General features: G+C 48.9%; 1 protein-coding gene across 2 annotated transcripts; it reads left to right on the top strand.

Annotated features, from left to right (window-relative positions):
• The first annotated feature begins 8,834 nt into the window (after window positions 1-8,834).
• On the top strand, window positions 8,835-12,690 carry LOC118075848 (serum amyloid P-component). 2 transcript variants are annotated; one of them, XM_035098190.3, is made up of 2 exons: window positions 8,835-9,022; window positions 11,668-12,690. In XM_035098190.3, the coding sequence occupies exons 1-2, from the start codon at window positions 8,959-8,961 to the stop codon at window positions 12,270-12,272; spliced, it is 669 nt and encodes a 222-aa protein (XP_034954081.1). In that variant the 5' UTR covers window positions 8,835-8,958; the 3' UTR covers window positions 12,273-12,690. The 2 variants fall into 2 exon arrangements, with proteins under 2 accessions (XP_034954081.1, XP_034954082.1); XM_035098191.3 differs by having other exon boundaries at window positions 8,848-8,995.
• The last annotated feature ends 205 nt before the right edge of the window (window positions 12,691-12,895 follow it).

The raw sequence follows: 12,895 nt of genomic DNA, 5'->3' as shown, positions 1-12,895 counted from the left end.
CTTCTGAGAAGTGAAAGCATGGACACGTATGGAATGGGGGGGCACCTGCCACATTGAGCATATGCACGTCAATCCATGCACGCAGGTGAACAGCAAGGTGCAGTGCGGCCTCCCGCTTCCCATATTGCGACAGCTGAGAGGTATTTTGACAAGCTGATAATGCGATGTTCCAGTACGTCCATTGCATGACAGTGAGGCAGATGGCGGAGTAAGGCAGCAAAGTTGGCAAGCATCTGCAGCACCAAGGACAGCTCCTAGTGACCCACTGGCTGCAATCAAGGCTGGAGCTCAGGGCTATGCACTGGTCACAAGACTCAGTTTGAACTTCCCTGTCTATGTGTTGTGTTGGCTATCTATGGCTTGGTGGGTGACAAGCTCAGCAACTTGGGAGATCTTTTGTTCCTAATCATCAGCATTTGAGCAGGACTCTCTCCCAATATACACATATCATTTTGCCCAATAAACACATTTGTGCAATGCCGTTTCTCCTAAAATAATGCCATTTGCGGATGTTATTTTTTGCTAATGTACGCATTCACGTGCACACTGTGTTCCTGAGGGAAGTGAGCTTAACATCTCTGGGAAGCTGAATGATGGGGCTGTCAACGTGTTAACTGCTGTCAGAATGGCCCAGCTCCCCTGCTTAGGCAGCAAGCCTCTCTCAGCTTGCATATTCAGTCTTGGGGAGAGAGAAGGCCGACCTGTCTGCTGTGGCGGATGAGAGAAGTTTGGTATCTCGAAGGAACATGCTGTGGCAGGAAAGACTGACATGACAGAAGCATGCCCCCATTTCCATCTGTGCATAGCTGCCAAGTTCTCCCGTTTTTTAAGGGAAATTCCATTATGCTGAATAGGCTTCCTCGCGAGAAAAGGGAAAACTTGGCAGCTATGCATCTGTGAAATGCTCCAGAAAGGATGGGCAGACTCTGCCTGGCCCTTGGAAATCTCCATAGGCCACACCCTTTTTCTGCCACTAATTTGTACCCTCTGCATTTTTGCTGGAATGTGTTCTCTGATAATACGTCTTGCTCACCTGAATGGATGAGAGAGAGAGATTTAGCAGTACAAAATTTACATTCATTAGCTGTGACACCTGCAGAGGTTTGAACTAAATGACCTTGTGAGGACCCTTCCAGCTGCACAGTTCTTTTTTCAAAAAAAAATTGATTAAAGAAAATTTAATACAGTCTCTGCAAAATAAATAAATAAATAAATAAAGCATTGAATCTATAGCCTCATTTTACATAATCTCAAAACATTAATGGTCCATGTAGGCTCTCCACAGTCAAGTTTGTGAAATTGGTGGGATAAATTTGCTATCTTACGTATTAAAAGGGGTGGGGCTGGGTTTCATCAAATATGTGTCTCTCTTTATAACACCTTTAGTGACCCTTCTAAGCCCAGTTAAAGGTAAAGGGACCCCTGACCATTAGGTCCAGTCGTGACCGACTCTGAGGTTGCGGCACTCATCTCGCGTTATTAGCTGAGGGAGCCGGCGTAGAGCTTCCAGGTCATGTGGCCAGCATGACAAAGCCACTTCTGGCGGACCAGAGTAGGACACGGAAACGCCGTTTACCTTCCCGCTGTAGCGGTTCCTATTTATCTACTTGCATTTTGACGTGCTTTCGAACTGCTAGGTTGGCAGGAGCTGGGACCGAGCAACGGGAGCTCACCCCGTCACAGGGATTCGAACCGCTGACCTTCTGATCAGCAAGCCCTAGGCTCTGTGGTTTAACCCACAGCGCCACCTGGGTCCCTGGCCTTCCCGCTGTAGTGGTACCTATTTATCTACTTGCACACTTGACGTGCTTTCGAACTGCTAGGTTGGCAGGAGCTGGGACTGAGCAACGGGAGCTCACCCCATCGTGGGGATTCAAACTGCTGACCTTCTGATCAGCAAGCCCTAGGCTCAGTGGTTTAACCCACAGCGCCACCCGCGTCCCTTAGTAGCTCCATAATTCGAACCGACCTTCTGATCGGCAAGCCCTAGGCTCTTGTTATAGCTCTTTATCCTTAGTAATACTAAAAAAAAAACTCCTTCAAAATAAACGTTGCCCAACTCTGGTCCCGATTGCCTTTGGAATCATATTCTTTAAACGAGGAATTGAGGTGGCCGCAGCGGGGAGTGAGTACCGCTCAGCCATTTATCTCAGCAAATGAAGAGAAAGAGGAGAAAAGCGGGGCGGGGAGAAGATTCACTCTCTTGCTGAGGAGGGAAGATAAACGTCATGTCACAGGCTGAGCCGGCGGAGGATTATGGCCAATATCCCCCATGTGTCACTTCCTCTTCCCGGGGACTGAAGCTACATTTAATGACAGTTAACTGAAAAGGGCAGGCGGCGAGGAAGCCCGAACTGCTGGATGACATGCCTTCCTCTTTTAATAACTTGTCAGCTGCCCTGTCAGCCGTGAAATAGCAAATGGTTATGAGATGTGCCAGCAATCAAACCGGGGAACAGGGGGAGGAGAAGGAACTTCGGCAACAGAGAATCGGTGGGTTGGTGGGTGGCTGGTAGGGACAGAATTGTCAAAGCCAGGGAAGAGATTTGGCTGCTCTGAATTTATTTCTCTACCCGCCTCATTGTTGCCATCCCATAATCATTAGGGACAGGCAAATCAGTCAATTCCAGTTTCGACATTTACACAATAGATTTAAAGCACTGTGGTGACACTTTAAAAACCGCCATGGCTTCCACCACCACCACCACCACCCAAAGAATTCTGGGAAGTGTAGTTTGTTGAGGGTGCCGAGAGACCACTATTGCCCTCCCAGCGCTACAATTCCCAGAGTCGTTTAACAGTCAATTGTTCTTCAAAGGTAACTCTTCGAATTGTAACTCTGGGTGGGGTCTCCTCTCTGCACCACTGAGAAACTATAGCTCCCAGAATCCTTTGTGGGAAGCCGTGAGTGTTCTAAGCATGGTGCTGTTTTAGATGTCTGGTGTAAATGTGGTCCTGGTTTCTCATTTTGCCAATCTTCAGCTTGGTTGATTGGTCAGCTTGACCAATAATAATAATCCGTGCTGAAAATTCACCAGCATTTTGGTGCTAATTTCTCCACATACATACATTTCTGTATGAAATTTTGCCTCATATACACATTTTTCTGAGAGCAGCCTTCCTTAATATTTTTGCACGCTGTCCTAATCTCTGAGCAGCGTGAGATTCCAGGCTTTCCAGGCACCTGCTGAGGGTTCCCTTGGAAATGAGGTTGTGGTGTCTTTAGAATATATGGTTTATTTACACATATATACAACCTGAGCCTACGATGGAGGCGCTCACAGCATTCAACCCCCCCCCCCAAGTGGTTCTTGCTTCTGCCATAGCCACAGCCCCGGGTTCAAACAGGCACCAGCCATGGCACCCACTCTCTGCAGCTTGCTGACTTTCACAGCCTGCAACCATTCCCCCCCCCCCACTCTGCTTTGTTTCTGCTAAATATCTCAGAGCTCGGGGAGGCGCCCCACGCCTCTGCTGCCTGAGTCTTCCATTTGTTAATGACCTTCCCTCTGTTCTCCTTTAATGGCCCATCTCCCAGGCGATTGCCTGAGGAAGCTGGCCTGACTTATATCTTAATCCTTGCTGGATCCAGGGGTTCAGGAGGCTCGATTGAATTTTAAACCTTTACTAGATCCAGGATTTTAGGGGAGTCTCACACCCCCGAACTTATAACAACATAATGACCTGATCCAGCATGCTCACCTTCTAGTATTCCCTTACTTGCCCGGGCAGAGAGGGTGTGTGTGTGTGTGTGTGTGTGTGTGTGTGTGTGTGTGAGAGAGAGAGAGAGAGAGAGAGAGAGAGAGAGAGAGAGAGAGAGAGAGAGAGAGAGAACCTCTGAATTATGTGCAGCTTGGATGCAGTGCAGTGTACAAAAGCAAGAGTCAGGTATGTTGCTCCGCCTACTTTTTACCTCTGGCCACACCCACCAATTGGTTGCCTTTGCAGGAGAGTGCCTCCTCCATCCTGGCTGGTCTCTGCCCCTGCACTCTAATGGAAATGAACCTCTCCATTTTCCATGGGGTGCCAATGAACACTTCTCAGCCTATTCTTCCCTAGCTGATGTTTCTGCTCTGTTTACGATGGCCCCGTAATTTGCCAGCGCATGCAATTCATCTCCCAGAGAGGGTCTCGCAATGATGCAAGCCCGGCTGTTCTCTAACAAGCTCGTGAGCTACTTGGAAAACACAGCCACACAACCCGAGGGCATTTCCCCCCCACGGCGGAGACCCCCCCCCAATGCAAGCACATTCCACCAGTGAGCCCCATCCCTTCGCCAAGGGGACTCTCATTACAGTTCTCCAATCGATCCTCTCCTGTCATGGAGGCGATTAAAGCTCCCCAAGGGGGCATTGATGGGCAATGGGAGCCATACGCTCCCCTGTGCTTCCAAATTACGGAGGAAAGTTAATAACTTCGGAGACATTCCCCAGGCTATTAGTGGGGGAGGGGGGAATCAGAGGAAATGTAGAGCCTTAAATCAAGCAGCAGAGGGCTCTAAACAGCCCTCATTTATTCCGATTAGGAGGATGGCATCCCAGGCCTCGTCTGGAAGATGCACGCGTGCAGAGGGGCTTGGGGCGAAAAGCGCCGTTGTTCCCTGCAAAAGGAAAGAGGTAGGCCAGGCCCCATCTGCAGTATACTTTTAAAACAGTATCAGACCACTTTAAACAGTCATGGTTCAGCCAATTGTCACTCTGTGCGGGAAATTGGGGCCTCCTCTTTGCACCAGGGCCGGGGCATCCATGAGGCAGACTGAGGCAGCTGCCTCAGGCGGCAGAATCCAAAGGCTGCTTCCACAGGTGTGCTCCTTGGGCACACACCCCGTCGCCAGAGAAGCAAGGAGAAGTGGCAGCTTCCATTGATGTCTCACACAAGAGCCCCACAAAATCAGAGGCCTTGCACAATTACACTAGAACCCAAATGAGCACAGTAAGCAAAGCTTAAATGGGGGGCGGGGGGCAGGTGGCAGGCAGCACTTATGCAGGGCAGCTATTTCCCATTTTGCCTCAAAACAGGGCCACTGCCCTGCACCCTTAGCAAACAACAACTCCCATGATTCTTTCAGGGAAGTCATGACTGTTCAAAGTGGCATTATACTGCTTTAAACATATATAGTCGTATCTTGGTTGCCGAACGCCTTGGAACTCATACGTTTCAGCTCCCGAACGACCGAAAACTGGAAGCGAGTGTTCCGTTTTTCAAATGATTTCCAGAAGCCGAACATCCGGGGTGGCTTCCATGGCTTCCGATTGGTTGCAGGACACTGCTGCAGCCAATCGGAAGCCACGACTTGTTTTTCGAACAGTTCCGGAAGTCGAACAGACTCCCGGAACGCATTCTGTTCGAGAGCCAAGGGACGACTGCAGTGCAGGTGGGTCGCAGGCTGAGCTGCAGCCTTATTTAAAACTCAGCCCATGATAACTGGTATACAGAAGCAACATCCCAAACTTGCTCTAGTTTGAGATGGCTTTGCCTTTCAATGTGAACTGGGTCAAATTCCTCCCCTCCCCACCCCCCACCTTTCCATCCCTGGTTACAAGAAGGTGATAGTGTTTTCTGTTTCCATCTGTGAAAAGTGCTGGAGCAAATTCATTTAGCCATCTCATCCCCTTTGAGGAGGTGGAGAAATCTGAGATGGTCAGCTTTCTGAGTCATCCCTTCCTCTTTTTGGCCGTGATGTGGGTGAATCACATACATCATCCCCCCCCCCCAAGACAGCAGGCTAGGCTGCCTCAGCACGGCAGTGGAGTGTGTGACCCGCAGCTCTTGCAAGAAAGAAGGAAAGCGAGCTGGGGGGGGGGGGGAGAAGCATCTCTGTATCTGGGCAAAAATAGCTTCCTTGAACAGCTGGAGACACCCAAGAACATCAGATCAGCCCTTCCCGGTGGCCAAACCTCTGGGAAGCCAACAAACAGGACTGAATACAACACCAACTCTCTCCACTTGTGAGTCACAGAGACTGGTATTCAAAGGCCCCTGACAGCAGAGTTAAGAGCATCACTTTCATGGGTAGTGGCCATTGATAACCTGAATAAAGGTGCACAGAAATTTCCCACCCTGCACTCATCTCTCACCTGTGGCTCCTAGAAGCTGTCAACATGCGACAGTGGCTACACCCAGCGAAACGGCCTAGACTGGCCAGCTAAACCAGGTGAAGGGAGACAATGTGTGAGTTACGGACTTCCCCTGTATGTGAAGACAGGCTCTAGCAGATTCAACAGACGAGGCAAATAGTGGGTCCAACGATCAAGCAGGCTGTTTCTGCACTTGCTGTAGAAGTATTATTATTATTATTATTATTATTATTATTATTAATACCCCGCCCATCTGGCTGGGTTTCCCCAGCCACTCTGGGCGGCTTCCAACAGAAAAATAAAACACAGTAATCTATTAAACATTAAAAGCCTCCCTAAACAGGGCTGCCTTCAGATGCTCTCAGCTCTGTTGTTCTGTTAGGCCAGGGATGGGGAACCTCGGATACAGGAGCTAAATACAGCCCTGTCAGGAGCGGGAGTCAGGAACTGGTCAGCAATCAAACCAGACAGTGCAAGCCTAGTGGTCACAGCAGCCCTTCCCCGTAGGCCTTGCCCAAATGAGGCTGTTGCGAGGGTGGAGGGTAGAGAGCCTTCCCACCGCTCTCTAAGGCTGCTCCTTCCCGAGGTCCTTCTCAAGCAACCTGAGAATTCTTCGCCTGGTCTGTATTTGCTCTGTCTTCTTCATACCTCTATGGCAGGCATCCCCAAACTTCGGCCCTCCAGATGTTTTGGACTACAATTCCCATCTTCCCCAACCACTGGTCCTGTTAGATAGGGATCATGGGAGTTGTAGGCCAAAACATCAGGAGGGCCGCAGTTTGGGGGTGCCTGCTCCATGGGTTGTGGGAGACGATGGAGCTGGTCACAGCAGGAGGGGAAGACCTCTTGGCTTCTTCACCAGCCTGCTTCTTGGACTCCCCTTCTCTCCAGCCTCCACTTCTGCCTCTGATTCTGGGATGTTCTCTGCCCCAGCCTCCTCCTGCTCCTTAAACCCTGTTACCTCTTCAGCTTCTGACACCTCCTCCTCCCAGTCTGCTCCCTCTTTTCCCTCTGACCACTCATCTTTGTCCCGCCACTAATTCCCTGGCTCTGAGCCTTCCCCCCTTGGGGGTTCCCTAGCTGGTGCCTCCCGCCAGTTCTCTGCATCCAGCCAGCCCATGACCGCATCGCTCTCTGGCTCTCTTGGGTGTTTCTGCCTGGCTAGACTTTGTCCTTGAACTCTTATAATGCCACTCGCTCATCTGGAGGGGAAAATCTTTAGCCTAGGCTGCCTAGTGTACAAAAAAAAAAAAAACCCACCCACAAAATTTGCAATTGTTGCTCCGCCCACTTTGGCCTCCGGTCACGCCCATCAAGGACTTGCAGTCTCCGAAAGGGGGGGGGCAGAAAAGAAGGGGTCCCCTGGGATGAAAAACATCTCCCAGTCCTTTGTGACTCCGAAACAGTAGCTGCTGCCCTCGGCTCTTGAATTCAGTTGGGCCTTTCAGGGCCCTAGCATGGTGGTTGTGGAAGAAACTCTGTGCAGAGGATAAAGTAGCTGCCTTTTCCTTATTAACTTAATTCCTCACTTAATTTCTCCCTTTTCTACTTTACCTTGACAAGGTTCCCCAAAGCCAATTGCTGGGAGGGAGCAAGTTACAATCAAGGAGCCCCATTAAAACATCCAATTAAAACCACTAATCAAAAGCCAATCAAAGCCAGGGAAAACAGGTTGATAGCATCAGCAATTAGCCAGCCCCTGCAAAAGCTTTGCAAAATTAATATTGCCAGCCTCCTAAAAGCCTGGAAAGAGAAACAGCTTGGTGTGTTTCTGTGGGCTAGGGTTACTATAGCTAAGGGGACACTTTGCTCCTACTAGATCATAGAATGGGGTGTTTTCAAACTATCATAGAACTATAGAGTGGGAAGGCAGACCCTCCAAGTGCCCCTATTTTCCAGGGACAATCCTGGATTAACAGAAGCCGTCCTGGTTTCTTATTTGATCCCGGAATGTCCCACTTTTCCTTAGGACATCCCTATATTCACTGGAGAAATGTTGGACGGTATGGAGTTTTCCAACCTCTGAGCCAAGGAGATAAGTAACTACACAACCTTTGGAAGACATCTAAAGGCAGCCCTGTATGGGGAAGGTTTTTTTTTTTAATGTGTAAAGCTTTATTTTATTTTTTCCTATATGTGTTGGAAGCCACAATTCAGTCAGGTGGGTGGTGGAAGAAGAAGAAGAAGAAGAAGAAGAAGAAGAAGAAGAAGAAGAAGAAGAAGAAGAAGAAGAAGAAGAAGAAGAAGAAGAAGAAGAAGAAGAAGAAGAAGCCATCCCTATTTTCATAATGTTGGAGGGTACTGGTATATGTATATACCATATTGGCCTGAATATTGGGTGGGGTGTAAATAATAAAATTGTTGTTTTAGGTCGTCCCTGTTTTCATCGGAAAAATGCAACCTGGATATCCCAGTTGGTTAGAGCGTGATGCTGATGATGCCAAGGTTGCAGGTTCAATCCCTGAATGGGGCAGTTGCATATTCCTGCATTGCAGGGGGTTGGACTAGATGATCCTCGGGGATCCCTTCCAACTCTACAATTCAATAGTTTTCTGAAACGTTGGAGGGATGTGCTAGATGGGTCCCCTTTGGCCTGATCCAGCAGCTGAGCTCTTTCTTACCTTCTTAAGGAGCTAAGCAGCTGCCTGCCTCTCTTCTGTAACTTCTGGAAGCTGAGAAGGGGTTGCTCAATTGCAGACTCAGCCTTTGGCGGGCTGTTTTCTTCCGCCTGTCTCAGTGCAGGGATAAATTTAGACATCGCCCTCAGAGTTTCTGTGATTTGCAGACAGTCACTGATGATTGCAGAGGCTGCAGCTTCTCCCTCCCGTGACCAGGTTCCGCTTGCACTTTTTCTAAAACCCATTTTTGGATAGCCCTGAAGATGGACTCCCGCTGGGTCTGTCTCCTCATCCTTGCAGGTTTGTCAGAGGCTGCTGCCCAGGAAGGTTAGTGGCTTATTCAGTTTACCCTTTGTGGTCATCTCCTTCTGACAATTAAAATTGTGATGGAGATGGAATTGTAGCCAACGTTAGTCCTACTCAGAGTAGACCCACTGAAATTAATGGACCAAAGTTAGTAATGTCCATGAATGGCTTTACTCTGACTATGATGATGATAAAATTCCTTCAGTAGCACCTTAAAGACCAACTAAGTTTTTATTTTGGTATGAGCTTCCGTGTGCATGCACACGAAAGCTCATACCAAAATAAAAACTTAGTTGGTCTTTAAGGTGCTACTGAAGGATTTTTTTTATTTTGTTTCGACTCAGACCAACACGGCTACCTACCTGTAACTATGATGATGATGATAGGAGTAATGAAACCATTGCAATTGTGGCCGTTTTCGTGAATAATAATGTGATACTAATTATCATAATTAAAAATTGTGACTGCTTTATTATGTCTGTTTTTAAAATTTGCTTTTTATTGGTATTTTTCATATCCTGTGTGTGTGTGTGTGTGTTTGGTAAGTGGTATATAAATCTTGTTAAGCAAATGCCGTGATTCAAGGGGGGAAGTGGCAGAAAAGTGGAAAAGCAGACCACAGCAGGACTGAGTCCCCCACTCACCAGCCCTAATACACACAATATAACAGACTCCAAAAACTGTTCAGATTTTTTGCTTATCTGTTCAGCTGTGGAGTGGATTACCTGTTAAGGTTTTGGGCTCTCCTGCGTTGGTGGGATTACCATCTTTCAAGGATTCTTTAGCTGTGATTCCTGCATTGTATGATGTTGAACTAGATCACCCTCGGGGTCCCTTAGATCTCTGCAGTTCTATGATTCTGTGTTTGTTTGTGCCACATATCGGCCTGCATGCTTAAGCCTAAATCACAACTCACCAGGAGCCACAATCGGACTTGTAATCATATGTGGGGAACCTGGTAAAATCTACGGGGTAGTGGCACCCTCCCTGTGGAACGCCCTCCCATCGGATGTCAAGCAGATAAACAACTATATGACATTCAGAAGACGTCTGAAGGCAGCCCCGTTTAGGGAAAATGTCTGATGTTTTTCTGTGTTTTTATATTCTGCCTAGAGTGGCAAGGGCAAATCAGTCAGATGGACTGCATTATTATTATTATTATTATTATTATTATTATTATTATTATTATTATTACTATTACTAGCTGGCCATGCCACACGTTGCTGTGGCATTGTTTGTTAAATGGCGGGTCAGAGTCCCCTTTCAGATTCCCCAGACCATCAGAGTCCCCCCTGTGTTATGTTTAGATAGGGGGATACATGTGTCTCCCCACACTCTGTAGCGACCCATCCCAGGGGAGGTCTTAGTTATCCCTGTCACCTATTGACAGACCCCCCCCCATCCCAATCAGGGAAGGACTTACCTATCTGTGTCCTCCATTTTGACCCCCGAAACCCACCCCAACCAGGGAAGGGTTTACCTATCCCTGACCCCTATTTGCCCCCCCCACCGATTGAGGGTAATACGGAGGGGGTGGGGGTTTGGAGGGGTGGGAGGACGTCGTGCGAGGCGGCAGAATTGCCGGGGGCGCAATCCGTGGGGTGTGTGTGTGTCTGGAGTTGCTCGGGGACTGTGGAGAGGCCTAAGAGCGGCTTAGGCCTGAGGTGGTGGGGTGAGGTAGGCCTGAGGCGTCGGAATTGGAGGGGTGGTCCCCGGGAGAGGTCGGGATCGGCAGGGGTGGAATCTGTGGGGTGGGGGGGGGTGGAGTGGGCTTGTTCGGGGTGGGAGAAGGTAGTGGGAGGTGGCGGAATTGGCGGGGGTGCGATCCCTGGGGGTGTGTGTGTGTGTGGAGTGGAATTGGTGGGGGGGAGGGGGTTACTGGTACATGATCTCCTGGGCGGGCGCGGGTCCCTGGGGAGCAGCCTGGTCTCGGATGTGCGATCTCCGAGGCGGGCTTGGTTCCCTGAGGAGTGGCTTGGTCTCCGAGCTGTTTGCTCTCTGTTGGAGGCATGGTCTCCGGGGAGTGAGGGATTGTGGGAATATGTTTGTCCCTTGTTCATTGAGTGTCCACTGGAGGGCGCAATTTTTTGGACCACAAATCCAGGTTTATACCTGTCTTAGGTGTGTCAGCTGGTCAGTGTAAGTGCATGATGACTTGCTCGCATGTGAGTTTGAGGTTGTGGCCAAATTTCAGGACAATTGGGTAAGTGTTTGTGGGAGAAACGTGGGGAATAACACACATGCACCTTCACCATTTTTATATATACAGTGGTATCTCTACTTACGAATTTAATGCGTTCCGAACACACATTTGTAAGTCGAAAAAATTGTAAGTCGAATCCCATAGGAATGCATTGGGAGAAAAAATTCGTAAGTCGAAGCAACCCTATCTAAACCGCATCCAAGATGGTGGACGGAGCTCCATTCGTAAGTAGAAACATTTGTTAGTAGAGTTATTCATAAGTAGAGGTACCACTGTATAGATTATTATTATTATTATTATTATTATTATTATTATTATTATTATTATTATTATTTACGTCCTTCATGCATTAGAACCCACCCCTTTCAATGATGCTGCTGAGAAAAGCTCAGGAGCCTTGTCAGAGAGGAAATGGTCCCAACCTTTCTTCCCTGTGTCTCTCTCTTTCCTTGTCTCCTCACAGACCTAACAAGGAAGGTCTTTGTCTTCCGCACGGAGCCTAGCGAGGCCTACATCCTCCTCAAGCCTCTGCCCAAGGAGCCGCTGCAGAACCTCACCGTTTGCCTGAGGTCCTACACGGACTTGACTCGGCCCTATGGCCTCTTCTCCTACGCCACTGAGTCTGAGGACAACGAAATCCTGATTTTCAAGCCCAAGCGTGGAGAGTACCGAGTGTACATCGGTGGAGAGCACCTCTCCTTCAAAGTCCCAGAGGACACTTTCGACTGGGAGCACGTCTGTTTCGGGTGGGAATCGGCCACCGGCATCGCCGAGTTCTGGTTGAACGGCAAGCCTTGGCCACGGAAAGGCTTGAACAAAGGCTACGTGGTTGGCTCTGGGGCCTTCATCCTGTTGGGCCAAGAGCAAGACCGCTTTGGGGGCACCTACGACTCCTACAACTCCTTCACTGGAGAACTGGCGGACGTCTACATGTGGGATTTCCTCCTGTCTCCTCACAAGATGAGGGCAGCCTACCAGGATTTGCAGCTGCCCCCATGCGCTCTGGGCTGGAAGAACCTGCACTATGAAATCAAGGGAGACGTGGTGGTGAAGGGCAGGCTGAGGTAAAGGAAATGAGGGAGGGAAATCCAACCTCCGAAGCAGAGCCATCAGCCTTTTCTGTCCCAAATTCTAACCCACCTGGCCACCGAGGTGTTGTGTGGCACACTGAGCACTGGAAAACGAAGACACACAAAAAAAGCAGTGAACTTCCACTCATCCACTTGGTTTATTGCAGCTTCCCCCTCCTGGTCGCCTGGAAGCACATCTCGCTCGCCAAAGGCGGCCCGGCAAGCGTGTGTTTACAAATCTGCTGTCGGTGCCATCCACATGATGATTGGCCGGATGAAGTTTTGCCACCGAGGTATCCTGCTTCTGCTTTTCTGGGTCTGTTCTATGGATTTGGTGTGGTTCTACTTGCAATGTAATGTTCTCTCCCACCTTCTTTCTGAGACGTTTTCGTTTAATAAACCAATATAAAATGAGACTCCTTGTCTGGGTAGGGTCTCCTGAACAAACGAAAACATTTTTTTTTTTTGCAGACATCAAGGTGCCTGCCTGATATGGCATGGAGAAGGGGGGTCCCCAAACTAAGGCCCGGGGGCCAGATGCAGCCCAATCGCCTTCTAAATCCAGCCCATGGACAGTCCGGGAATCAGCATGTTTTTATGTGTCCTTTTATTTAAAATGCA

This window comes from Zootoca vivipara, chromosome 16 (assembly GCF_965207765.1).
Source record: "Zootoca vivipara chromosome 16, rZooViv2.hap1.1, whole genome shotgun sequence".
NCBI lineage: Eukaryota > Metazoa > Chordata > Lepidosauria > Squamata > Lacertidae > Zootoca > Zootoca vivipara.
Note: the sequence above shows the minus strand (reverse complement) of the source record. Positions and strands in the feature narration are given on the sequence as shown.

What these genes read in the sequence shown, in the direction of transcription:
- LOC118075848 (XM_035098190.3), top strand. Translation starts at nt 8,959, where the DNA reads ATGGACTCCCGCTGGGTCTGTCTCCTCATCCTTGCAGGTTTGTCAGAG. An exon ending in AGAGGCTGCTGCCCAGGAAG is followed by an intron (nt 9,023 to 11,667) that starts GTTAGTGGCTTA and finishes GTCTCCTCACAG; the next exon opens with ACCTAACAAGGAAGGTCTTT.